This window comes from Chanodichthys erythropterus, chromosome 20 (genome assembly GCF_024489055.1).
Source record: "Chanodichthys erythropterus isolate Z2021 chromosome 20, ASM2448905v1, whole genome shotgun sequence".
Taxonomy (NCBI): Eukaryota; Metazoa; Chordata; class Actinopteri; order Cypriniformes; family Xenocyprididae; genus Chanodichthys; species Chanodichthys erythropterus.
Window position 1 is genome coordinate 23134867 of NC_090240.1, and position 26878 is coordinate 23161744.

The 26878-nt window shown below is 37.0% G+C and overlaps 1 protein-coding gene across 2 annotated transcripts in view; it reads left to right on the top strand.

The window, feature by feature from the left end:
- The window catches only part of lrp1ab (low density lipoprotein receptor-related protein 1Ab), a 141928-nt gene that overhangs the window by 84091 nt on the left and 30959 nt on the right, over window positions 1-26878 (top strand). For both annotated transcript variants that reach the window (XM_067371536.1, XM_067371537.1), the window contains exons 7-41: window positions 3145-3307; window positions 3934-4156; window positions 5471-5660; window positions 5841-5984; window positions 6091-6327; window positions 6447-6627; window positions 6914-7136; window positions 7384-7573; window positions 7805-7933; window positions 8048-8188; window positions 8599-8724; window positions 8835-8951; window positions 9052-9132; window positions 9222-9389; window positions 12533-12715; window positions 13459-13656; window positions 14257-14502; window positions 14803-15000; window positions 16816-17020; window positions 17117-17281; window positions 17693-17937; window positions 18447-18578; window positions 19434-19661; window positions 20390-20564; window positions 21447-21541; window positions 21641-21790; window positions 21913-22053; window positions 22993-23118; window positions 23208-23339; window positions 23426-23560; window positions 23658-23787; window positions 23912-24038; window positions 24617-24768; window positions 24920-25044; window positions 25411-25785. In XM_067371536.1, the coding sequence (XP_067227637.1) occupies window positions 3145-3307; window positions 3934-4156; window positions 5471-5660; window positions 5841-5984; window positions 6091-6327; window positions 6447-6627; window positions 6914-7136; window positions 7384-7573; window positions 7805-7933; window positions 8048-8188; window positions 8599-8724; window positions 8835-8951; window positions 9052-9132; window positions 9222-9389; window positions 12533-12715; window positions 13459-13656; window positions 14257-14502; window positions 14803-15000; window positions 16816-17020; window positions 17117-17281; window positions 17693-17937; window positions 18447-18578; window positions 19434-19661; window positions 20390-20564; window positions 21447-21541; window positions 21641-21790; window positions 21913-22053; window positions 22993-23118; window positions 23208-23339; window positions 23426-23560; window positions 23658-23787; window positions 23912-24038; window positions 24617-24768; window positions 24920-25044; window positions 25411-25785 (5976 nt within the window). The remainder of the gene's footprint in view (window positions 1-3144; window positions 3308-3933; window positions 4157-5470; window positions 5661-5840; window positions 5985-6090; window positions 6328-6446; window positions 6628-6913; window positions 7137-7383; window positions 7574-7804; window positions 7934-8047; window positions 8189-8598; window positions 8725-8834; window positions 8952-9051; window positions 9133-9221; window positions 9390-12532; window positions 12716-13458; window positions 13657-14256; window positions 14503-14802; window positions 15001-16815; window positions 17021-17116; window positions 17282-17692; window positions 17938-18446; window positions 18579-19433; window positions 19662-20389; window positions 20565-21446; window positions 21542-21640; window positions 21791-21912; window positions 22054-22992; window positions 23119-23207; window positions 23340-23425; window positions 23561-23657; window positions 23788-23911; window positions 24039-24616; window positions 24769-24919; window positions 25045-25410; window positions 25786-26878) is intronic.

Genomic DNA, 26878 nt, shown 5'->3' on the forward strand with positions numbered 1-26878 from the left:
TAGTATAACAGTGTATACTAGTGTATGGTAGGATAGTTTAACCATTTTTTCTAATTTGTGTATATTTATTATTAGTGGTTTTAGACCGATATGAATGTTTTTAAAGGCCAGTGTCAATATCTTAGAGAGCAGGTTGACTGATATAAAGCTGATATATACAATATACACGGTTTAATTTTTAAATAGTGATATTTACTAAATTAGAATTTTTTTTTCATATTGATTCAATTTCTAATAATTTGAACTTGATTTTAAAATAAAAATATAAAATACATAATTAATTTTTTTTTTTGATACTTTAGATGGCAACTTAAGTAAACCTTGTAACCAACAGTGCACTAATCTGGCAAGTGTGTTTGCTCTGGGAATTGTATTTCCTCAAATAAAGATACGGTAATGCAAATTTTACATACATTACATTCAAAAAGTAAACAAGACACAACGACAAACTGGATTTAGTACAGCATAGTTTGAAATGCTCATGCGTGCCGAGTTTCAGCAGAACTGTTGTCATCTCGGCGTTCACTCTAGCGTTAACAGTGCTGTTAAAATAAAAGTCTCAAAGCTGTCAATATAAAAGTCTCCCTTCCAACACTTGTCAGCAAAACAGAAAAGAAAATCAGCCAATGGCAATAGTTGGGGGGAAAAAAGCGATATATTGGACAACGACTAAATATTATTACATGTACAGTTCTAATAGTCTTATATTAAATGATTTGACGATTCATTTCATTCTGTGAGATTATTTACATAATCTTTATTTATTTAATAGCTCTTTACCGGACACCTGCATTGGGTGTTGTGGTGTTATGATTTACATTATTTAAAGGATTAGTTCACCCCAAGCTTTACTCGCCCTCAAGCCATCCTAGGTGTATATGACTTTCTTCTTTCTGACGAACACAATCGGAGATATATTGATAAATACCCTGACACATCCGAGCTTTATAATGGCAGTGAACAGGATCAATGAGTATGAGCTGAAAAAAAAGTATATGGATATTTTTCTTACACAAATGCTTCAGAAGGTCTTTATTAACCCCCTGGAGCTGTGTGGAATACGTTTATGATTGATGGATGTGGATGGAGGCACTTTCTTCAGCTCATACTCTTCTGTAACTTTTGCCTTGTTGAAAGAGTCTTCCATTCATAAGAATCCCAGACCTCAAAGACACTCACTGCTTTGTTCTCCTCACCCTTCTTAAGTCTCTTGTGTTTCTGTCACTGATATAGTTAAGCTTCACTTTACTGGTAGCTGTAACCTTGTCTTATCTACCACAGTTACACTTGATATATTCATAGTCACATGCCTATATCAGTATCCACTTAGAGTAATGTAGATCAATTAGAAACCTAAGCAGTCTCTACTTCCCCTTCTCTTTTTTTCCCTTGTTACTTCTTTCAAAATCACTTTCAGAATTTGTCATAATTTCACAACAAATTCCAGTTCATAACCATATGTGGTACCTTTCGCCTGCACTTTTTTTTTTTTGCTTTCTGATTGGTTACAGATGTTCCAAGCACATATTGTTTTATACTTTTCCTCAGGAGGAACAAGGGGGTGAAGAAAGATGAGTAACTTGGTTAGATTTAGCAGTCAGGATGAAGTGCCCTCTGGAATAACGTGTCTTTTACAGTTTTGCGCAACAGGTACTGTGGATGTTTGTTTTGCAGGCTGAGGGACGAGGGGGGAGCCTTTAGTGTGGCCTGGAGGTAGATCTGCATTTCCCGGCAGGGCTGCTGTTTACTGGACTTTGTAGAAAGTGTGAGAACCGTGTGTGTCTGGTTTGCACAAGGTTGCACAACAAGGACATATCCCTGTGCCTGAGGATCATTAGTGGATTGCTGCAAAAAAAATAAAAAAACAAAAAAAACAAATCAGTAACAGGAAGTACGGTGGCAGCTGTTGTAACACCAAACATCATAGGAGGCACTGCAGAGCGGCCCGCACAGCTGGAGCTCTAGACAGCACGCACAGAAAGAGTCTTATTGTCAGAGAAGAGAAAGGGAAACTCAGTATTCACCGAATTACCATTTCAAACTCTCTTCCCAGAATTGAGGATAAGTGTACAGCCAAGTCCAGCCTTCCTGTGCAGGGAAGGTGCAACAATGGAGAAATGGGTGTCTGTGTCAGGTTTTTAATCTTAAGGTTTAAAAACCTAAGTAAAAATACTTTAGCATTGAAGCTCACCTAGTGTGAGATAGTCTTTTGTAGAGTTTATGCTATCAGTTTTTTTGTTGCTTGCTGTCTTTTTAATGGCTGTGATTTTGTAAAAGTGGAAGAAAAAATGATTTGAGTGAATAACCATCTTGTGACAGTGAGTCAGAGTTGGGTTGATGCGCACACACATACATGTATAGAAATCCTTTGGGCCTTATTTATAAAATACAAGCAGGACGAGTTTCTGTGAAAATAATTCATACAGCAATTCTTATCCAATTTGATGCAACATTTTACGTCAGAATGGATTTACAACAAATGAGTTAGATAAATTTGTTCTGCTTTTATTTAGTGAGTGGGGCCCATTGTGATTTTTAAAAAACTTTTTTTCACATATTTTTATTAAATTTGCAATTTGGATGGAAGCATAGTTAGTGATAAGTATTTGTTTCTATCCACACTGAAAGAAAAAATTGTGCACAAAAATCCAATTTTCTATCCAGTTAGAGCATTTTTGATGTTTAATATTAAAAGTAAATAATAATAATAAGTATGGAGGAGAACAATAATGATGCTTTGCCTTTGGCAAGCACCATTAATTATGAAAAGCAGAAATTTGTACCATTCAAAAATTCAAAGAACAGCAATGTGGTTATTCAGAATTGTTGTGTGTGACTATTGTCCAGGTTTATTGCTTCTCCTCTGATAGTAGCCTGACAATGGGACTGTATTTTGAGCCAGCTACACTGATCGACAGATATAAACACCTTGTAGCTGTTCTAATGTTACATAGTTTCTTGTTTTCAGTTTCCTATTATCCTGTCCTTCAAGTTTTGCACCCCAACATGGTGCAGCATCTTTCTGCTAAGTCAGACAGAAGCTGCAGTTACGTCTGACTAAAAATAAAGCGAGCCCTGAAAACTTCTCTCCTTCTATTCCGTCTCACTCTCTCTTCCTGTCTTGCTTCTCTCTCACAAACTCAGATGTGGAACAGATGGCCATTGACTGGCTAACGGGCAACTTCTACTTTGTGGATGATGTGGACGACCGAATATTTGTGTGCAGTAAAGACGGCTTGACCTGTGTCATCCTACTGGACCTGGAGCTCTATAACCCTAAAGGAATCGCACTGGATCCTGCCATGGGGTGAAAACCTAAGACCATTACTCCTTAATCCTTGTCTGGATCAGCAATGTCACTTGTTTCACTTTTAGTTCTCTGCAGACATATGTCTGTACCCCAAATTTTTGCTTATGACAGACCTAGTGGTCATGCCATGTTTTTGCACCATACCACAGTATCAGTTCCTATGAGGTCCACGAGAATTTTTTCCCCCCACAATGATAGCATATTCACTTCCTCAAGTTTCTGTAGAGGATTCTGTAGAGGATATAATAATATCTCCCAAAGCCTGTCCAACTCATATTTTACCCCAAAATAAAAAAAAAAAATAGAAATTTAGAAATAAAGTGCAATAAATTTGTCTTATTTTTTTAATTATTAAATATTATTAAATAAATCACTTGGTCTGGACAGGATGAATCTAAATGGAATCATCTTGAATAAAGAATGAAAACATTCAGATGCATTATAATAATAAAATTGAACTTAATTGTTATGAAAATTCTTATTTCATCAAGTGTGAAAATAAGAAATCCTTTTTTATTTGATTAATTTCTATTTTTGTCATGTTTTTTGTTCAATGCATGCATTCTTAGTTTTGCAGTATATTGCTGTATATCATAAAGGTCTCATTTTCCGTCTTCTTCCAGGAAAGTGTTCTTCACTGACTATGGCCAGATCCCGAAGGTGGAACGCTGCGATATGGACGGCCAAAACCGCACCAAACTTGTAGACAGCAAAATAGTCTTCCCACATGGCATAACTCTGGACCTGGTCAGCAAGCTGGTGTATTGGGCCGACGCTTATCTGGATTACATTGAGGTGGTGGACTACGAAGGAAAGAACCGGCACACCATCATTCAGGGTTTACTGGTACGTGTGAAGTGTGACGTTCATGTACTTTTGTGGCAGCCAAACACGTACATGCTGTAAGAGATTTGTTTGTTTGGAGTCATGAACTCGATCCCAGGATGTCACTTCCATTGACGTCATCACACATGAGTTTCTGGAACTGAGAACATCACATGATCAGCAGGACTGAAAGATCAGCATTAGCTCATCTGAAACCTGCTGCTGCAGTGCAAACTGAGTGTTGTGCAAGTGCACTGTGTCGCTTTTTTTTTTCCTTTTTTTTTTTTTTGAGATCTTTTTAATAAAAGATCTACTAGAAATTAAAGACACATTTTTTTTTATTTTGTTGACTTGTGTACTTGCATTCTTGTTTCCAAGAATGTTTAAATCCAGAGAAATAAGCAGTTTTGACCAAGACACGGACCGTGTCCGTGCGTCGCCTATCAGTGACGTCATACCTGCTTTACCCTCGATTTCCGGTTTTATTTTGTAGAAACCATGGAAACACTAAATAAGCTTCAATATATTATATGTTTTGTTAGACAAGGGAACAACTGTTTGGTTACATTTATAGAGAGAAAACTATTTATTGTTATATAGCTCAACACATTTTGTCTTATTGCTTGAATCTCACTTTCTTGATTTCCTGCAAGTATGTTTGTACCATGCCTGCTCTTGAGGCGTGTCGCGCTCATCTCTGATTAGCAATCGCTCCAGCGGCCTCATTTCTGCTCACAAAGCACTTAGCCCTGCTCTACTTCATAAAACAGTAACATTATAATCTCATCCATGAACATGACTTTTCCACCAGTTGTGAGGTGAAGATGACAACTCCCAAGGTTCCACGTTCAATCTCTGCGTCATCAAAGCAACGCCTTCGTTTTGAATAGGCGACCTCTAGTGGCGAAAATGTACATAGTGTGCCTTTAATATCTCATGGCCTTTGCTGTGATGTAAATAAAAACATGTTTAAAATATGACAAGACTTTATCGTAGAGATGTGCAATATATTACGGTTTAGTGTTTGGTTATCAACCAGCAAACTTCCAAGGGGGCCTCAAAATGACTTAAATTATTTAAAAACAGACGAAACAAGCTTTAAAATAAGATAAAACTATTAAAAATCAAGATATTTCTTATTTTAATTCCCCTCCTCACCCCTCCTTTTTCTTCTTTGAATAACCAGGATTCCCACAGTCTTGGAAAACTAGGATATATGAGGAAGACTCATTTGTGTGATTTCTAGACTTGGAAAAAATGATGTAAACTATATAAATCTTAAAACTCCATAGGGCATTTTTATCATGAATATACATTTTGTGTTTGTTTTGGCAGATTGAACATCTCTATGGTCTAACGGTGTTTGAAAACTATCTGTATGCCACCAACTCTGACAACGCCAACATGCAGCCCAAAACCAGTGTGATCAGAGTCAACCGATTCAACAGCTCTGACTTCCAGGTGGTGACACGCGTGGATAAAGGCGGCGCCCTTCACGTTTACCACCAGAGACGTCAGCCTGCAGGTATGACTCTGGGATTTTGTTTTACATTTCAAAAAGTATCTAAGGGTTCAGAAAGTGCATTTTATTTTGCAGCATCATTTTACTCTTTTGCAAGAGATACATGAGGCAATGTACTATTCATGATGGCTTCCCCACTGGTGCTTGTTAAAATTATGCTTTTTTTTTTGTCCATCCTTACAGTCCGCAGTCATGCGTGTGCTCCGGATCAGTTTGGGAAGCCAGGCGGTTGCTCTGATATCTGTCTGCTGGGTAACAGTCACAAGAGCCGAACCTGCCGCTGCCGCTCCGGCTTCAGCCTTGGCAGTGACGGAAAGTCCTGCAAGAGTGAGTGTTACTCAACCCAGCCTGTTCCAAACGGCGTTGCATAACATCATTCCACATTACAGTGCTTTTTTTGCATATAGTGATAATTTTCTCTGTTTTTCCTCAGAACCAGAGCATGAGCTCTTCCTGGTGTACGGTAAAGGTCGGCCTGGTGTCATCCGCGGTATGGACATGCACGCTAGGGTGTATGACGAGCACATCATCCCCATTGAGAACCTGAATAACCCAAGAGCACTGGACTTCCACGCTGAGACCGAATTCATCTATTTTGCTGATGCCACCAGCTACATCATTGGCCGCCAGAAAATTGATGGCACTGAGAGAGACATCATAGTGAAGGATGGTGAGTGTTGAATGATGCTGGGATGGTTTTTGTTGGAGTGACATTGAAGTTGATTGAATTAGATGAACTACTCCTCCATGTCTCAGTCTCTTCCTCATCCCATTTGTTTTGTCTCAAAGGTATTCACACAGTGGAAGGTATTGCTGTGGACTGGATGGGTCAAAACCTCTATTGGACTGATGATGGACCCAAAAAGACCATCAGTGTGGCCAAATTGGAAAAAGCCTCTCAGACCCGCAAAACTCTTATTGAGGGCAAGATGACCCATCCCAGAGCCATAGTCGTAGACCCTTCTCATGGGTATGTCAATTATTTTTTGCTCGATTACACTTTCAAGAGCCTTAAAAAGAAAAGCAATCGCTGCCAAATCATCTACTATAATGTGATTAAATATTAGTGATTTTATATATTTTATTTAGTCACAGTGAGTACACTGACAATTCTGTATGACATGCTAACCTACCAAAAGCCATCAAACCAGATGTAAACACTACGCCACTCCACTTCCCACATACATATAAGCCAGTCAGAGTTGCATCTACAGGTGAGAATGTATTAATCCATATTATCCTGTTTATGTTTGCAGAATGATGTATTGGAGTGACTGGGAGGAGGAGCCTAAAGAGACCAATCGTGGCAGTATAAAGAAGGCCTGGATGGACGGCTCAAATACTGGCATCCTGCTTACGTCTAAAACTGTGCTCTGGCCCAATGGCCTCAGCCTCGACATCCAGCAAGGCATCCTGTACTGGGTGGATGCGTACTACGACCGCATCGAGATGGTGCTTCTCAACACTACAGAACGCAGGGTGAGGAAACACATACAGATACAAGGCATGATTGTTGGTGGATAAGGGCATCAGTGACGCTAGTTTATTCAGGAGAAAAATAAAAGTGCACTTTCACTATAGACGGATACAAACAAGGAAACTCATGTTAGCATCCTAAGGCCCTGATATACTACAAGTGAAAGAGAAGAATAAACTGTAATCTCCTCATTCCTGATCTGAACTTGCATTATAAAATCATTATAAGCATACTTTTCTCTCCATCCAGACGGTATATGAAGGACAGGAGCTAAATCACCCCTTTGGCCTGTGCCATTATAAGAACTTCCTGTTCTGGAATGAGTACCGTGGTGGAGGAATCTACAAGCTGGACCAGAACACCAAAAAGGCCACTTTGCTACGCAATGAACGACCACCAATCTACGAGATTCGCACCTACGATGCACAACAACAGCAAAGTACCAGACACCCTGAGCCTTTCTTGAAAAAAAATTAGTCATATATGAGTCATATGCAAAGCATGAGCTGACAGATCAAACAAAGTCTTAATTATATTTTGTATGTTAACATGTCTGAACAGCCACATTATTTATACAATGTTAGCGGTTAGGAACTAATGAGATCAGAGTTTTAGGGATTTTATTGGGCGTTTTATTGAGATCTGCTAAGAATGTTTTTGTTGTGTGTAGTCACAGGCTCCAATGTGTGCCGTGCCAATAATGGTGGCTGCAGCAGTCTGTGTCTGCTGACGCCCACAGGGCGTTCCTGCGCCTGTGCCGACGACCAGATACTAGACACTGACAACAAGACCTGTAAAGGTTGGTATGCTGTGCTTTAAGTGGCCTGATGTATAAAAGTTACTACAAAATGGCCTGTTAGAGATTTGAGGAGATTTTGAGTTATAAAATATTGTTCTTTTTTTCTCTCACCAGCAAACCCTTCCTACGTACCTCCTCCTCAGTGCCAGCCTGGAGAATTTGCCTGTAAGAATAACCGCTGTATTCAAGACCGCTGGAAGTGTGACGGGGACAATGACTGCCTGGACAACAGCGATGAGGCCCCCGAGTTGTGCCGTTAGTGTCCTTTTGTCTCAGATATGCACTGTTCAACTACTGTTCACCTACTGATACTGTTCAAAAATTTTAGATCTTCTAAAGTTTTAAATGCTTTTCTAAAAGAACAGTCACTTCTGATTGATTTAATGTCTCCTTGCTGTGTAAAGGTTTCCATTTCTTCAAAAATAAAAAAAACTTGTTGACTCCAAACTTTTAAACTATATAATATAATATAATATAATATAATATAATATAATATAATATAATATAATATAATATAATATAATATAATATAATATAATATAATATAATATAATATAATATTTCTGCATCCATACCACTAGGTGTCAGTATAAGTCGGGCTGCTATATCCGCCATCGCAACAAACAAAACAATACTGAGTGCACCTTTAAATTGTCCTGTTTCAGATCAGCACACCTGTCCTGCAGACCGCTTCAAGTGCCAGAATAATCGCTGTATCCCCCTGCGCTGGCTTTGTGATGGAGACAATGACTGTGGGAATGATGAAGATGAATCTAACAGCACCTGCTTGGGTATGCATTTTTTTTTTTTTTTTAAATAAATATCATTGTGCAAATATTTCCTGGTGTACAGTGGCCGTTATGTGCTTTGCAAATTAATCAGGTTTTATTTTCTCTCCCAGCACGCACTTGTCCTTCTAATCAATACCCATGTGCCAGTGGCCGTTGTATCCCTGTCTCCTGGACATGTGACTTGGATGATGATTGTGGAGATCGCTCAGATGAACCAGCGTCTTGTGGTATCTAAATTTGAGCCCTTTTTTCCTTTTGTCATCATGCCATACTGACACTTTAAGAATGATAACCTTTTTCTTGATCTCCTCATGGTTTTCTCTTTAGCATATCCTACCTGTTTCCCACTCACTCAGTTCACCTGTGCCAATGGACGCTGCATCAATGTCAACTGGCGTTGTGATAATGGTTAGTTTCTAATGCCATCCACAAAATTGCAAGTGTCATACATTAGCTCACTGTGTCCAATAACCAACTTAATGTGTGTGTGCCCTCAGATAATGACTGCGGGGATAACAGTGATGAAGCCGGCTGCAGTCACTCATGCTCCAGTGTGCAGTTTAAATGCAACAGCGGCCGCTGTATTCCAGAGTACTGGACCTGCGACGGAGACAACGACTGTGGAGATTACAGCGATGAGACTCATGCCAATTGTACCAATCAGGGTGAGTTTGGACAGGTATTATTTTGTTAAATTGAAAGAAGTGTAATTCCAAGCACATAGTTTTCTTCAGTTTTTGGGAAATACGACTTCAGTCATAACAAACCAAAATCTGATCCTAAACTAGCTCACACCTACTGAATGCCCACTTTTTATTTATTTGTTTATTTTATTTTGTCTTATTTATTGCTTTTATTTAATTTGAGATATTTAAAAATTTTGTAAATAGTGTAATAATTTACTTTTAATTTAAGTAATTTTTTAAAACAATTTCTGAATGTTATAAATATTTTTAAATAAGTAACAAAATAATTAAACAAATAAACAAACTGGTTTTATTTTCCAACAATAAACATAATTGTTTAAGTGTTGGTTTTATTTTTTTTAAATTTATTTTTTATTTTATAAATTGTTTCAATAAATTGTTTACTTTTTATTTCAAGTTTATTATTAAAAAACAAACAAAATATGGATAAAATAAAATTGTCATAACAGGGCTTTGAAATTGTAAATCCCATTGAAAATAATGTAAAATGATTGTTTAGGTTCCTGAGGTGGTTGATCAATATTTTCTTAAGATTAAGCACTAAGATTTTTAATGTTTTTAAAAGAAGTTTCGTCTGCTCACCAAGGCTACATTTATTTAATTAAAAATACAGTAAAAAAACAGTAATATTGTGAAATATTATTACAATTTAAAATAACTGTGTACTATTTAAATATATCTGACAAAGTAATTTATTCCTGTGATGCAAAGCTGAATTTTCAGCATCATTACTCCAGTCTTCAGTGTCACATGATCCTTCAGAAATCATTCTAATATGCTGATCTGCTGCTCAATAAAGATTTATGATTATTTTCAATGTTAAACAGTTGTATACTTTTTTTTTCAGGATTCTTGATGAATAGAAAGTTCAAAAGAACAGCATTTATCTGAAACACAAAGCTTCTGTAGCATTATACACTACCGTTCAAAAGTTTGGGGTCAGTACGAATTTTTATTTAATTCTTTTTTTAAAAGAAATTAAAGAAATGAATACTTTTATTCAGCAAGGATGCATTAAATCAATCAAAAGTGGCAGGAAAGACATTTATAATGTTACAAAAGATTAGATTTCAGATAAACACTGTTCTTTTGAACTTTCTATTCATCAAATAATCCTGAAAAAAAATATTGTACACAATTATTTTGTACAATTGTACACATAAAATGTTTCTTGAGCAGCAAATCAGCATATTAGAATTTCTGAAGGATCATGTGACACTGAAGACTGGAGTAATGATGCTGAAAATTCAGCTTTGCATCACAGTAATAAATTACTTTGTGAAATATATTCAAATAGAAAACAGATATTTTAAATTGTAATAATATTTCACAATATTAATGTTTTTATTGTATTTTTAATTAAATAAATGTAGCCTTGGTGAGCAGACGATTAAAAACATTAAAAATCTTAGTGGTTCTAAACTTACTGTACTGTATATATTATATATATAATATTTTAGTAGTGTCAGGTTCTATTTTTTACCCTGTTTGTATTATGTAAATGGTCACAGTTTATTCTCTGAAGTTATTTTAGTGGTGTGCGCCTTCTGAAGTGTCTCTATATTTTGAGCGAAACCACAGTGACTAATGCAGCTCAGCTCTTCATTAACTCCAGTAAATCACGATTTCACAAACCAGACTGTCATCTTTCTCTTTTTTTTTTGTGGCATGTTGTAAAATACGTAAAACCCACAAAATCTTGAAGAATGTCTGAGTGGAGTGCAGGGAGTCCCTCTGGAGAGCAGTGTTAATGACTGCTCTGAGAGCCGCTGTCTTGTGGGATTACGCAAGCACAGATGTGCCAGGACGCTTGACGCATGAGCTGCCGGAGTATCTACACACATGAGCATTTTTGTCTATCTCTCTCCCTCTTTCTCTATCCCTCTTCACGTGTTCCATTAAAGTGGCTTTATAGCTGTTAATTGGTCAGTGTTTGGCCGGGCCCTGAAATAGAGCAGGAATAGAGGGTAAGGTTCTGTTTTTGGGGTTTATGCTCTGTCCTTCGCTTCTCTAATCCCTATGGCTTGCTGTTGCTTAATAGACTCACAGAATCAACGTAGCAGAACCAAGCCAGAGGCCTAATGAGAGCACTGGGCCTTATGGGAGCCTGGAAGTGTTCGTGCCTGTGTAAAGATGTAGAACTGTAAGGGGACATGCTAGCACGAGTTGTGGTGTAGAGTTGTGTTTTATAATGTGTTCGAGTTTGCTACATTTTGGAATAGGGACATTAAAGTAAAGGTACTTCAGTACCAATTCAGTGAAAAAGTAGGAAATATAATGTAGTTTTTCTGTAGTTCTGAAAACTTAATTCAAGTTAATATTTAAGTTAACATTAAAAAAATAGAGGATTGTGTTGAGTAGCATATTCATTTTTAAATATTTAAGATTACATTGTTTACATTTACAAAAGTATTTGAATTTATTCATTTTTTAATGTTACTACATAAAATATTTATTAGCACTGAATATAACTGAGTATATTTGAGGACTTTTGTATGCTTTTTTGAATAAAAAAATGTCATTTATTTAAAAACATTTGAATGTTACATGCCATTATTTTAATTTGTCAAAATTTATATTTATATATTTTTAAATGGAGGAGTGTGTTAATTGGCATATTAATTTTTGCTAAAGTATTGAACTTGACATTGAGAATTATAATATTACTTGCACAATATTACAGTGTGAGTGTGCAGCTTGAGCAGTATGATGTAATTCGGGTCAGTTCACCCCAGCAGATTCTGTTCTAGGACACACTTCTCTCTGTTTACAGACAAGGTCTGGTTTTCCGCTTCCCCCTCTCCAGACTCTGCCAGACGCTAACCTTTGTCATGAGGGAAAGCCTTTATGTCCGATGCCTAATGATGGCCGTCACAGTGCCAGCCCTGGACCGCTGCTCATGAGAAAGTTTGCTTTGGTTCAGAGTCCATTGTGGTTGTGCCGCACGCTGGTTACAGTCTCCATCCCTGGGAACTGATTTTTGACGTCAGGAAGCCTATCTGTCATAATCGTCAAATAATAGGATCTGTATCCGTGCCTTTTGTATGCATATTCTCATGCAGTATTGTAATTGACCGTCCATTTTCTGTCTTCCTCTACAGCCACGCGGCCTCCCGGCGGTTGCCACACGGATGAGTTCCAGTGCAGAATGGACGGCTTGTGTATTCCCATGCGATGGCGGTGCGATGGAGACACGGACTGCATGGACCTCAGCGACGAGAAGAACTGCGAGGGCGTCACGCATATGTGTGACCCTGCCGTAAAGTTCGCCTGCAAGGACTCAGGTTGGCACAGTTAAATCAAAACAGCACTCCTTAAAGACCCAAAATCAAAAGTTTTGTTACTGTTATCTGTGTTAGCTTGAATGCCATCTATATGCTAGTGTACTCCTAAAAATGTTAATTTAGCAGATTACACATTTACAGTTTTCTATTGTAGGAAACAAATCAGAACTATTGATGAAACATCTTGCACCCAGAAGCATATACCCATTTTTTTGTCCAATAAAATGAGACTGCCCTTCGCCTTAAGTTATAAATACCTGACTAGCAGTATTGCCAGTGTTGGGAAAAAAGTTACTTTTAATAGTAATGCTTTACAATATCGCGTTACACCCTAAAAATGAATAAAATCTGAATCTGTTTTTGTGCAAGTGAAATGAGTAAATGCATCCTCACATTTAGTCTAAAACTACAATAGCCATCAACGCCTCTGCACTTACTCATGATTTCTCTCAACATGGAGACAGGAGAGGTGTCAGTCAATAAATAGGAAAACAAAGTAACTTGCTTTACTTTTTTGAAAAAGTAACTCAGATATTTTGTTGTAAATTTAAAGGTAATGCGTTACTTTACTTGAAAAAAGTAATCTGATTACGTAATTCGCATTACTTGTAATGTGTTACCACCAACACTGAATATTGCTATGCTGATAATATAGTTTGTGATGAAATTTCTTTTATTAAAGCATTTTTGCAATTGATTTCTGACTTTTTGGCTTCTTTTTCTGTTACTTTGTGTGTTTTTAGCCCGCTGTATCAGTAAGGCCTGGGTGTGCGACAGGGACAGCGATTGCGAGGATAACTCGGATGAAGAAAACTGCGAGGCTCTTGAGTGCAAGCTCTCCCATCATGTTTGTGCCAGCAATGACTCCATCTGCCTACCTCCTGAGAAACTGTGTGACGGCAAGGATGACTGCCCTGATGGCTCGGACGAGAAGCTTTGCAGTAATATACATTCACGCAAATACAAATACACTCAAGTTAAAGGGATGGTTCACCCAAAAATGAAAGTGTGGTCAATTTTAGCTCAGACTCATGTAATTTTAGATTTGTTTGTATTTTTTTCCCCCTGTGGAACACAGAATACTTTTGTTCAGCAAGGATTTACTAAGTAAAAAAATTACATTTTGAAGTTACTAAAGCTTTATATAGTTATGTATTTCTACAGTTACAATCCATAGTGACCATAGGCTGTCAAATTCCAAAATGGACAAAAAAGCACCATAAAAATAGTCCAAATGACTTGTTCGCTATATTACATATCACATAGCTCCAAAAGAATATAATACAATGGCTTGACAGCCAGTGAATCCACTGATTATACAGAATTTACATTTTTTGCATGAACTATTTCTTTTAAATTTTTCACAGTTTGCATAGAGCACTCCATTTCTAAGTGTTTCCCATTAGCTTATGATAGAGAATTGATCTCAACTGAAATAAGCACATTCTCTCCAACTCATTGTTTTGCCAAATTTGCTGCTAGTTACTCACAAACACCAATCCCACCCACTTCTTTCTCTTTCTCACCTGTATTTGTTTTAGATCTTTGCACGATGGATAATGGAGGCTGCAGCCACAACTGTACCATCGCACCTGGTGAGGGCATCCTGTGCTCCTGCCCAGCTGGCATGGAGCTGGGTACCGACAACAAGACCTGCCAGATTCAGAGCTTCTGCGCCAAGCATCTCAAGTGCAGCCAGCGCTGCGTGCAGGAGAAGGCCACTGTTAAGTGTGCCTGCTACGAGGGCTGGGCGCTCGGACCAGACAGCGAGAGCTGCAAGAGCACTGGTGAGGGAGAGACAGGGTGGAGGATATGGAGAAAAAAAAAAAATTGAGTTTTACTTGATCTCTTGAAATGACTGAATAAAAGTATGACATATTTGGATAAGATGTACAATAATAAATAGGCATTGTATATAACTAGTTTTTGCTGGAAACTCCAACATTTTTTTTTTTTTTTTTTTTTTGTTATTATATTATTTTATACCAAAAAGTCTTGTCTAGTGACTTTCGGGAGTTTATGTAGTAAAACCAAAATGAAAGATTAGCAGTATAATGTCCTAATTTGCTGTGTCCATGTTCTTTTAGATCCATTCAAGCCCTACATCATCTTCTCCAACCGGCATGAGATCCGTCGGATTGATTTGTACAAGGGCGAGTTCAGCGTGCTGGTGCCTGGCCTGCGTAACACCATTGCCCTGGACTTTCACCTCAACCAGAGTGCCCTCTACTGGACCGATGTGGTGGAAGACAAGATATATCGGGGAAAGCTGTCAGAAAACGGAGGTAAATGAATGCGGTTGTTCCTGTTGCTAAGAATTTACTATTTATTCCTGGTTAAATACAGCTTATGCTGTTGATTACAAGAGGAAATAATAAGAGTGTCACAGATGCCATCAACAGAGCTTAAACTGAATTTAACCCAATCTCCATTATAATTTTAATATTCTGTATATTTAAACCAAATATGGAACATTTATATCTGGAGTATTTGATTTACCTATATATATAGTCTAGTATGTATTTATTTTTAGTTGGAAAACTTTATTAGTTAATGGCTTTAGGGAAAAGGGAACTTCACTCACATTCTTTTGTTTTACACACTTGTTTAAAGTTCTGAATTGACTTTGTGTTCTTGCTGTGTTTTCCCACATTGTTCTGTTCTTTTCAGCATACCAAGTTAGTCCGTAATTATTTCAACTATTTTCGGTTCACAAAACCACAACGTCTGTGTGTGATCATAGCACAAGATTTTGGATGCTTCTGTCTTTACCCATTTGACTCATTCCTGCATTGCGTGACTACTGGCAGAGTAAAAGTAACGTGTCGGAAGCACCATGTTGCTTCTAAACACGCACACACACACCTCCCTCTCTTTCCGAACAGCTCTTTTCAGCGATACAATGCACTGTCCAAGTTTTGGATTCCTGCTGTCATTTTTGACAGAGTAAAAATATGACCAATGTGGCTGCCAACACTGAAACAATGTAACAAAGTGTTGTTTCTCAACCCCCATCGGAGAGGCTGCGCTGTCTCCAGCCCAACAGAGAGCTGTTCTAGACCTTTAATTACTGCTCTGTATGAGAGTTTCTCTCACAGATCAGAGAATGTCTTGCCCTGATTGGGAATTTTTTTTCTCTTCCACATGGCTGTAGCTCAGAGTGGGAGAATATTTATTGCAGCACTGACTTATATGGCTTGCAGGCTGGAAACAATCAAATGATTTCTCAGCCAATATACAGTCTAAGACCATTGGCAAATTCTTATACTGTGCTCTTTTTTTTTTTTTTTTTTTTTTTACTGTTTTAATGCAAACTTTTCATTAAAATGTATTATATGCATAACAATTTGAGTGAAATGTTGACCTGTGAATTTCAGTATGAATTTTCAGAAGTCACATGATCAGTGTCACAAATTTTCTTTTTCGATTCGTGACCTAGAAATAGTGCAGAATGTTAAATATTTCCTTATGGATGCAGAGTATAACAGCGCTTTATTGATTATAGGCCAATATTCGATTTTTTTTTAAATTTGGTATTGTATTTGATAATTCTGCATTCTCATTTCCATTTATTTTTACATTTAGATTACATTTGCCATCATCTAACGTTAACTTAGTTAATCTTTAAAGGGTTAATTCACCCAAAAATGAAAATTCTGTTATTAATTACTCATGTTGTTTCACACCCGTAAGACCTTTGTTCAGCTTCGGAACACAAATTTAAGATATTTTTGATGAAATCCGTATATGACTCGTCCATAGACAGCAATATAATCACTTTCAAGATCCAGAAAGGTACTAAAGACATTAAAATAGCCCATGTGAATGCAGTGGTTGAAACTTAATTTTATGAAGGGACGAGAATACTTTTTGTGCGAAAGAAAAACGAATAAAAAATAACGACTTTATTCAACAATATCTTCTCTATGTCATTCTCCTACGTTGTTTATGTTCAGCGCTTTCAGGTTCTACATCACAACGCCGACTCATTATAGCCCGGCTCCTGCGTCAGCATCACACGCGTGCTTTTCTTGGTACGTTTTTCAAGATCCTAAACATTTTATTTCTCGATTTAACTTCTCCATGTCTTTGTCTTTCAGCTCTCACTAGTTTTGAGGTGGTGATCCAGTATGGTTTGGCCACTCCAGAGGGACTGGCTGTGGACTGGATCGCAGGAAACATCTACTGGGTGGAAAGTAATCTGGATCAGATCGAGGTGGCCAAGCTGGATGGTACTATGCGTACAACGCTGCTTGCTGGAGAGGTGGAGCATCCGCGTGCAATTGCGCTTGATCCAAGAGATGGGTAAAAAAATGTCATAATTTGACAGTGCTGTTATTTTTCAGTGATCTGAATGACAGAATTAGGTTGTTACAAGTAATGTCTTTTTTTCTCCCCCAGTATTCTGTTCTGGACAGACTGGGACGCCAGCTCCCCCAGGATAGAGGCCGCGTCTATGAGTGGGGAGGGCCGTCGCACCATCCACAAAGAGACTGGGAATGGTGGCTGGCCCAACGGTCTCACTGTGGACTACCTAGAGCGTCGTATCCTGTGGATTGATGCAAGGTATGCACATGCTATTGGCACTAAAAGCAAAGTAACCAAGATACATACCAAGAACTATAGCTATAATGATAACTATATCAGCAATGCATTACATCATTCTGTTTATTGTAAGCGTGTGCTGCTATGTCGTCTGCAGCTTTAAATGCTCGAGATCTTTAAAGTATGATGGATTCTGATTGCTATCAATGTTTTTATTGTTTATCAGCTAGAAAAAAAAACATTCTGAAAGTGATGCTAACAATATCGTATCTCTGTGCCGTTATCATTTTAGTTGTGGTGTGCACTCTACTACTCTTTTATCTTTATAATGTGTTTTAAAGCCATATCTTTATTGTTATAGCTATCATCCTTGGTGTGAACGGGCCTTTAGTCACCTTGATCTTCTAATAATAATTAAAATTGTATCTTTAGATCCGATGCCATCTACTCTGCGGCTTATGACGGGTCCGGCCTGATCGAGGTGCTCCGGGGTCATGAACACTTGTCACACCCCTTCGCAGTCACCATGTATGGAGGAGAGGTCTACTGGACAGACTGGAGGACCAATACTCTGGCTAAGGCCAACAAATGGACGGGACACAATGTGACAGTCGTCCAGAGAACAAACACTCAGCCGTTTGACCTTCAAGTGTTTCATCCATCTAGACAACCTCAGGGTGAGAACCAGCATGATTTGACAAAATACACTGGAAAACTTGTGAACGTCAGTGTTGTTACTGTTAAAGCTGCTGTTCATAACTTTTTTTGGTTAAAAATGATCCAAAGTAAAGATAATAATTCTGCGAACAACTGCAATTGCAGGTTTCAAACAGAGATGGCGACAAAGAGGCGAAGAAAATTTACGGACTGCAGCTTTAACTAAAACTAATAAACATTTCCGTTAACTGAAATAAAGCTAAAATAAAATATAAATATTAGATTAGATTAAAACCTTAACAAACTTAAGCGAAAATGAGAAATGTTAGTAAGTGTACTGTATGTTGTAGTACTGAAATTACTAAAACTGAAATAAAGCTAAATACAAAATTTAAAAAAAATAAAAAGTTATGAAAGTGACAAATAACAAAACCACTAAAACTTAAACAAATGAAAATGAAAACTAAATATTAAAGTATATAAAAACTACTAAAATAACAGGTGAACCTTTTTTTCTCCTCCTTTGCAGCTCCAAACCCATGTGCGGCGAATGACGGGAAGGGGCCGTGTTCTCACCTGTGCCTCATCAACTACAACCAAACCTTCTCCTGTGCCTGTCCACACCTCATGAAGCTCAAGGCAGACAAGCACACTTGCTACGGTAGGCTCCTCGTCTCTTAGCCTTTAGATCTAATCAAATCTCATTTTTTACTTGCTCGCAAGTTCTGAATGGAATACTGTTTTACTAGTTACTGAATACCGCACAATATATTACATTATCCAGCAGACGATGTGCTCTATTGTTTCAGCTACAGGAACAATAAAAAAATAGTTGGTGTTATTCCACGACAAACATTTTTACTACATTTTATCTAGCAAATGTATTAACTATAGCTGTTCGTTTTGCTACTGATTATTATTTCCATTTAGTATTCTTTCAAAAGGTACTAATATGCACCTCCCCAGTAACAGCTTTTGTACCTTTTTTTTTCTGAGAGTGTAAGAGTTGCGAAACAGCACTAGACCTTTCTTTCAGATTCCATTCGCGTTGGTGCTAGATCCTCAGTGTTAGATTTTTCAGGTCTGGCTCTGAGTATGTCAGTAGTCTTGTGTGGGCTGTAAATCTTGTTTAACAGTCAAGAAAACAACAGTGCACCCTGTCGCCGAGATGCACGATCAGTGTTTAGTATTCAGCAGCGCAGCCTCCATTATGGCTCTATGGAGAGCAGAGTGATTGGAGTAGAGGACCTGTAGGTTCAGTGATGAATTAACATTGACATTAGATAGTGGGAAACACGGGAGTAGGAGCCGCTCTCTCTGTTCAGGGTAATCGGTATGGCGAGTGTACATCAGTATTTCAGACGAAACTGTAGTCTTTGCTACTACTGTGCATTTTTTACAGTTTATGTGTGTGTGTGTATGTATATGTATATGTGTGTGTTTGTGTATATAGTATATGTATATTTTTATATGTTCTGCATGTATATAATGTCATATTTCTGATTTTACTTTGCAGAGTACCGTCAGTTCCTGTTGTACGCTCGTCAGATTGAAATCAGAGGGGTGGATATTGATAATCCCTATTACAACTACATCATCTCTTTCACTGTGCCTGACATCGACAATGTTACAGTGGTGGATTATGATGCTCTGGAGCACCGCATCTACTGGTCTGATGTCCGCACTCAAACAATCAAAAGAGCCTTCATCAATGGGACTGGTGTTGAGACGGTTGTGTCAGCTGGTGAGATGATAATTTGAGCTTTAAAATGTATTCTAAGTATACATTTGCCCCAAAAATTATTATTTTTTTTTATTGGGATATCTATTTTATCTTTTATAACCTAATAAAACATAATAAACAGCAATTATAACCTACTGAACTTGTTATTTTGTGAAATACTGTATTTACTGTAGTGTTCAAAAGTTTGGCATCAGTAATACATTTTTTGAAAGTAATAAGTACTTCTGCAAGGGGGCATTAAAGGGATAGTTTACGCAAAAATGATAATTCATTATTTACTGACCCTCAAGTTGTTTTGAACCACGAAATAAGATAATTTGAAGAATGTGGGTAACCAGACAGTTGCTGGTCCCCATTGACTTCCATAGTATGAAAAGAAAATACTATGCAGCTATCGCTTTAAATTGATTAAACATGACGGTAAAAACATTTATAATGTTACAAAACATTTCTATTTAAAATAAATGCTGTTCTTTTAATCTTGGTGAGCATAGGAATCGTCTTTCAAAAACATTAAAAACTCTTTCTTTATAGTGAATGCTTTATTTTGATATCAAATACAATGAATTTCATACTTTAAATGTCCTAAAGTGTCGACATACTTTTTGGAGGAAAGAAGGCGAGTTAAATACATTTATTTTTGCTATTTTGTTCTGTTTTGTGTAATTAGTTTCCAGTTACATTCATGTTCAAATTTTCTTCTCTTTTTCCCTCTTTTTCTTTGCTAGACCTTCCTAATGCTCAGGGTCTAGCCGTTGACTGGATCTCCAGAAACCTCTTTTGGACCAGCTATGATACGAATAAGAAGCAGATCAATGTTGCACGGCTGGATGGGTCCTTTAAGAACGCTGTAATCCACGGACTGGACAAGCCTCACTCATTGGTGCTACATCCTATCCTGGGGTTAGTACAAGTACGCACACATGCACAATTTAGGCTTAGCATTTGTGTTTTTCTGTCATTTTAGTCTCTTTAGCCTCTTTCAGCTTGTTTAGTAGGCCACATTTGGAGAGTAGCAGATGCTGTGCCAGTATGCTTCTGGCAGAGATTTTAAAAGCTTTAGATGAGAAATGTAGACGTTGCTCATTAGCGTGAGCTATAGGTTGGACAATATGGCTGCCCTCATCTTGCACTTCTCAATCTGTCGCTGTGTGGCTAATGTGAACCAGATGTGCTTGTTACAGTGCCAGTTTGCCAGTTTCCAATAAAAATAGCGAACATGTCTATGCAGACAATATAAGTCACTCAACTGGTTTTTCATTTGTTTGGTATGTTTTCCCTCTACAATTTTTTTTTTTATAAATTAGTGTTTATTTCTTCTGCCACTGGCAGTACATCACAGCATTTTGGAGCATTCTGTTGACTGACATATGAAGACACTTTCCAGGCATTTATTTTTAAACCAAACCAAAATAAATGTCACAAAGCCTTTTTATGTGCAAAATCTCAATATTACAGAACCTCAACAAACATGGTGCTTTTTGCAAATAAATGTTGTTGTTGTTGTTAACTAAAACCAAAGCTATTGAAAATGTTTTTGGTAATTAAAATAAAGCTGAAATAAAGTGTAAATATTAGAAATGTTGCCTGGGCAACTAGCTGAAATAAATATAAAGTACTAAATGTATTATGTAATGAAAACTGTAATAAAAATATATTAAAGCCATTTAAAAAAAAAAAAAAACTAATACAAATGACAAAAGCACATAAAATTATTAGTTGATTGATATCTACTTTATGGCAGGCTAGCTTTGATCTTATGCTTTGCATATTTTTTAATTACAGAAAGCTCTACTGGCTCGATGGGGACAACATCAGTATGGCCAACATGGACGGGACCAACCACACATTACTGTTCTCCAATCAGAAAAGCCCAGTGGGTGAGTGACCTTTCTTGATTATGTACCTTCTGTTTGCCTAAAGCTAAAAGAAGGATTGTTGGAGATGATGTTTTACACTTCGACTTCTTCCTGTGGCAGGTCTGTCCATAGACTTTCACATGCAGCAGTTGTACTGGATCAGCTCAGGGAACAGCACCATTAACCGCTGTAATCTGGATGGCTCCGGACTGGAGATCATTGAGGGCGTGAAAGGAAAACTTACCAAAGCTACAGCCCTCGCCATCATGGGTGAGAGAGCACAAGTTTCATCACACAAATTCTTAATATTCAGGAGTGTATATTTTCATCTCCCAACTCTGCATTATTAAACCTTAAATTTGGAATAACCAACTGACCTCTTTTATGTGTAGGAAATAAGTTGTGGTGGGCCGATAAGGGAACAGATCAGATCGGTACATGTGACAAGAGCGATGGAGGCAACTGGAAGGTTCTCAGAAATAACACCTCACCCATGATGTATATGAAAATCTACAATGAGACTGTGCACCAAGGTGTGTGTTTTCCTATTTGTATTGATTATGTAACCCTAAAATGTGACCATGAACCTCAAAACCAGTCATAAGTCGTAAGCATGGGTATATTTGTTGCAATAGCCAACAATACATTGTATGGGACAAAATTATCGATTTTTCTTTTATGCCAAAAATCATTAGGATATTAAGTAAAAATCATGTTCCATGAAGATATTTTGTAAATTTTTGTGTATTTTTGTGAGTGGATATGCATTGCTAAGGACTCCTTTTGGACAACTTTAAAGGCAATTTTCTCAATATTTAGATTTTTTTTGCACAAATTGACCCTTATGACTGGTTTTGTGGTCCAGGGTCACAAACGTATGTGACTTTGTCCCCATAAATATGGAAGTGAAAATGAGAAATTGGTCTTTTGTAAGTTTACCAATGTTATTACATCTTAATGAATGCTTAAAATTAAATTATATAATATAATTTATATTAATTCTTTAACCATAAAATGCATATGACTGTCCCCATAAATGCATATTGAGGTGAAAATGAGTAATTCTTCTTTATAAAATGACTACATTTTAAAAGTAAAAATTGTTGTGATTTTTATTAAACTATTAATTAATTATAAATTAATAATTAAATAATTAACAATATAAATAATGACTATTATTATTTTTTAAATTATTAAAATTATTTTTTAAATCATTTAAAATGATGTACTAAATATTCAGTTTAAAAAAAATCGAATTAAATGTTAATATAATTCACGTAATTAAATAAAGGGGAATTCCTGGATTGATGACGAGACATATGAAATATTAATATTAAAGAGAATTATAATAGATGAATACATTTTAATTAATGTTTAAAATTACTACAAACTATAAATAATTGAAAAACAATATAGATACTGTGATGATATTAATCACAGATGATACCATTTGGATGTGATATCTACTATAGGTACCAACCTCTGCAGTAAGAACAATGGTGACTGCTCTCAGCTTTGCTTGCCAACTTCACCAACGACAAAAGCCTGCATGTGTACAGCTGGATATAGTCTGAAGAGTGGCCAACAGTCCTGTGAAGGCAAGATCTCATACAAATATCACTAATGTACATATTTGCTTTGATGTGAGTACATTTTAACATTGTGTGTATTGTTCTTTTGTATAAAGGCATGGGCTCGTTTTTGCTGTACTCTGTGCATGAGGGCATCCGTGGCATTCCTCTGGATCCATTAGATAAATCTGATGCCCTGGTACCGGTGTCGGGCACCTCTCTTGCTGTGGGCATTGACTTCCATGCTGGTGAGCACGCAGATGTCTTTGTGTACAAAGATTCAGTCTGAAATTGCCCCGACTGCAACTAACGTTGTGCTTATTGTGCCCTGTAGACAATGACACCATATACTGGGTTGACATGGGCCTGAGCACTATTAGCCGAGCCAAGAGAGACCAGACCTGGAGGGAGGACATTGTGACCAATGGCATCGGACGTGTGGAAGGTATCACCGTTGACTGGATCGCAGGTGTGTAAATGTGCAAACACACAATTAAAATATATTATATATTAGTTTGTCTAACACTTAAAGTGTTTTTTTGTTTTTTTGTTTTTTTTTTAAATAGGCAACATCTATTGGACGGATCAAGGCTTTGATGTGATCGAGGTGGCCAGGCTCAACGGCTCCTTCCGCTATGTGGTCATCTCTCAGGGTCTGGACAAACCTCGTGCCATTACTGTACATCCAGAGAAAGGGTGAGGAAATGTGCCTGTTTGTTTAGTAAAGATGTGAATGTGTGTGTCTGAACATGAGAAAATAATGTATTTGCTTTGTGTTCAAGGAAAAAATGATCTTGGACTTATGTATTTGTGTGTACAGGTATCTGTTCTGGACGGAGTGGGGTCAGTATCCACGCATCGAAAGGTCTCGTCTGGACGGTTCGGAGAGAATAGTTCTTGTCAATGTCAGCATCAGCTGGCCCAATGGCATCTCCATTGATTACCAGGTTTGTACATAAACACGATGTACCTCTTTTCCAGAACAAGCTTGTTACTGGTTCTAGTACCAAATTTGGTATTTATTGTTGGTTCGAATGCCAAATTTGGTTCTAGTACAAAATTACTAGTCAGAATGTACTTTAAAAAGACCTTTAGTTCTTACTATTATTATTATACACTACCGTTTGAAAGTTTGGGCAAGATTTTTATTTTTTTAAAAGAAATTATTTCTTTTATGAAGTAAGGATGCATTAAATTGCTCAAAAGTAACAGCATAGATATTTATAATACAAAAACGTTCTTAAAAAACATCACGATTTCTACAAAACATGTTTTCAACATAATAATCTGAAATGTTTCTTTTCTTCACCAAATCAGCTTATTAGAATGATTTTTCAAGGAGTATTTTTGATTGTATAAATGCAACATTTTTGAGCATAAGAGTTTATCTCAAAAACAAACAAACAAAAAATCTTATCAATCCCAAACTTTTCAACAGTATTGTATATTTAATTATATATAACAATAAAAAGGCAGTTAAACCACAATGCTAAAGTGAGTGCTATATCACTAATGTTGTATATAGGAGGGCCTTCTGTATTGGTGTGATGCCCGCACAGACAAAATTGAGCGCATAAATCTGGAGACTGGAGAAAACCGTGAGCTGGTGCTGTCTAGTAACAACATGGACATGTTTGCTGTTTCTGTCTTTGAGGAATACATCTACTGGAGTGACAGGTGCAAACATATTATTTCTTTACTATTGTCTATTATTACCTTTTTTTTAGGTGACTCCTTTCATTCATATTCATTTATGTTCTCAGAGATGTTTATGCCTTACTCTTGCAGTGGATTTAACAGATAACAGATCTTCTTATGTTTCCAATAGGACACATGCCAATGGCTCCATCAAGAGAGGAAACAAGGACAACGCCACAGATATGGTCTATCTAAGAACAGGCATTGGTGTGCAGCTCAAAGATATTAAAGTCTTCAACCGTGCTAGGCAGCAAGGTGTGTATTTTCCTAAACAAGGATGCCCAAGAACCACTTGTTACTATAAAGCAGGGGTTTTCAACCATAAGAACCAGGGCTGCACGATTTTATAAAAAAAAAAACGGAAAAAAAACTTACATTGCAATGTTTACTTTCTGTGTAATATTATTACAATAATAATATTTGTTTTAATTTCTTCATTTTCAAACGTTAAACTATCAAGCTTTTTTTGACGAGTTGCCGGCAAATGGATGTATGCGCTGCCGGTTTCAGAGTGAAACTTGGCACTTTGTATGAGGGCAGCTTGTTGTTTGGTGAATAGCTTATAACAACAGTAACTGTGTCAACTTATTAATACATAAATTAACCTATTATTGTTTGCAGGCACCAACGTCTGTAAGGTGAACAATGGTGGTTGTGAACAGCTGTGTCTGTTCCGTGGTAATGGCAATCGTACCTGTGCCTGCGCACACGGCATGCTGGCAGAAGATGGCCACAGTTGCAGGGACTATGATGGCTACCTCCTCTACTCGGAGCGCACTATACTGAAGAGCATCCATCTGTCGGATGAAACAAACCTCAATGCTCCCATTAAACCCTTCGAAGACCCAGAGCACATGAAGAACGTAATCGCCCTTACCTTCGACTACAGAGGCGGCGGTGGAAAGGGAGCCAACCGGATCTTCTACAGCGACATCCACTTTGGTAACATTCAGCAGATCAGCGATGATGGCTCTGACCGCAAGACCATAGTAGAGAGTAAGTGTTCAATCTTTTTTTATTCATCATTGTTCTGTATTGTGTAAATCATCTGGAAGAAGGTAACAAGAATATGTGTAAATAAATGATAATTAATGAAACCAATCACTTGAATAAAATAAATGTTATCTAATTTGTAAATACAGACCTACCCGATGCAAATGTCTTGTTTTAATCGGACTCCACTTCAGTTTTGTCTCAGCTTCACATAGATACACATAACTGTTTGAATGTTTTGGGTCAGTAAGATTTTTTTTTTAAAGAAATTAATGCGTTTATTCAGTGAGAAAGTGACAAGTTACAAAAAATGTATTTCAAAAAATGCTGTTCTTTTAAATTCATCAAAGAAACCTGAAAAAAAAAAATCACCAATGTTTCTACAAAAAATATTAAGCAGCACAACTGTTTTCAACATTGATAATAATAAGAAATGTTTCTTGAACAGCAAATCAAAATATGAGAATAATTTTTGGAGGATCATGTGACACTGAACACAGGACTAATGATGCTGAAATTCAGCTTTGATATCACAGGAATAGTTTACATTAAATATTTAAAAATAGAAAACCATGATATTAAATTGTAAAAATATTTCAAAATATTTTGGTTTTACTGTATTTTTGCTCAAATAAATGCAGCCTTGTTGAGCAGAAGAGACTGAAAAACAAAAGAAAAATAATAATTTCTGAGTGAGTATACATAAATATGCACATGGACAGCAGTCATTACTTAAATAATTGAGATTGTCTAATCAGAAGCAATAATCAAGTATTCCAGAGAGACATGTAATATTATGTACATATATTTATTGTATTAATTATTAAAAACTATCTTTGAATACATTTCATTTTAGCCAGTTAGACAGGATGGGTGTTGAAAATGTTTATTAGCTTTCGGTTTGCGTTGCTGCTGTTGTAAACTGTTTCTTCCTGGTATATATATGCCATATGATGAATCAGTAAACATTTCAGATTCACAGTTTCACATAATGACCCATTATTAGATAATAGGTAATTCAGGTATTTCTGGCAGGACAAATCAATGCAGTTCAAACATATGCCTGATATTTAGTATCTTTATCTCAGTACATCAT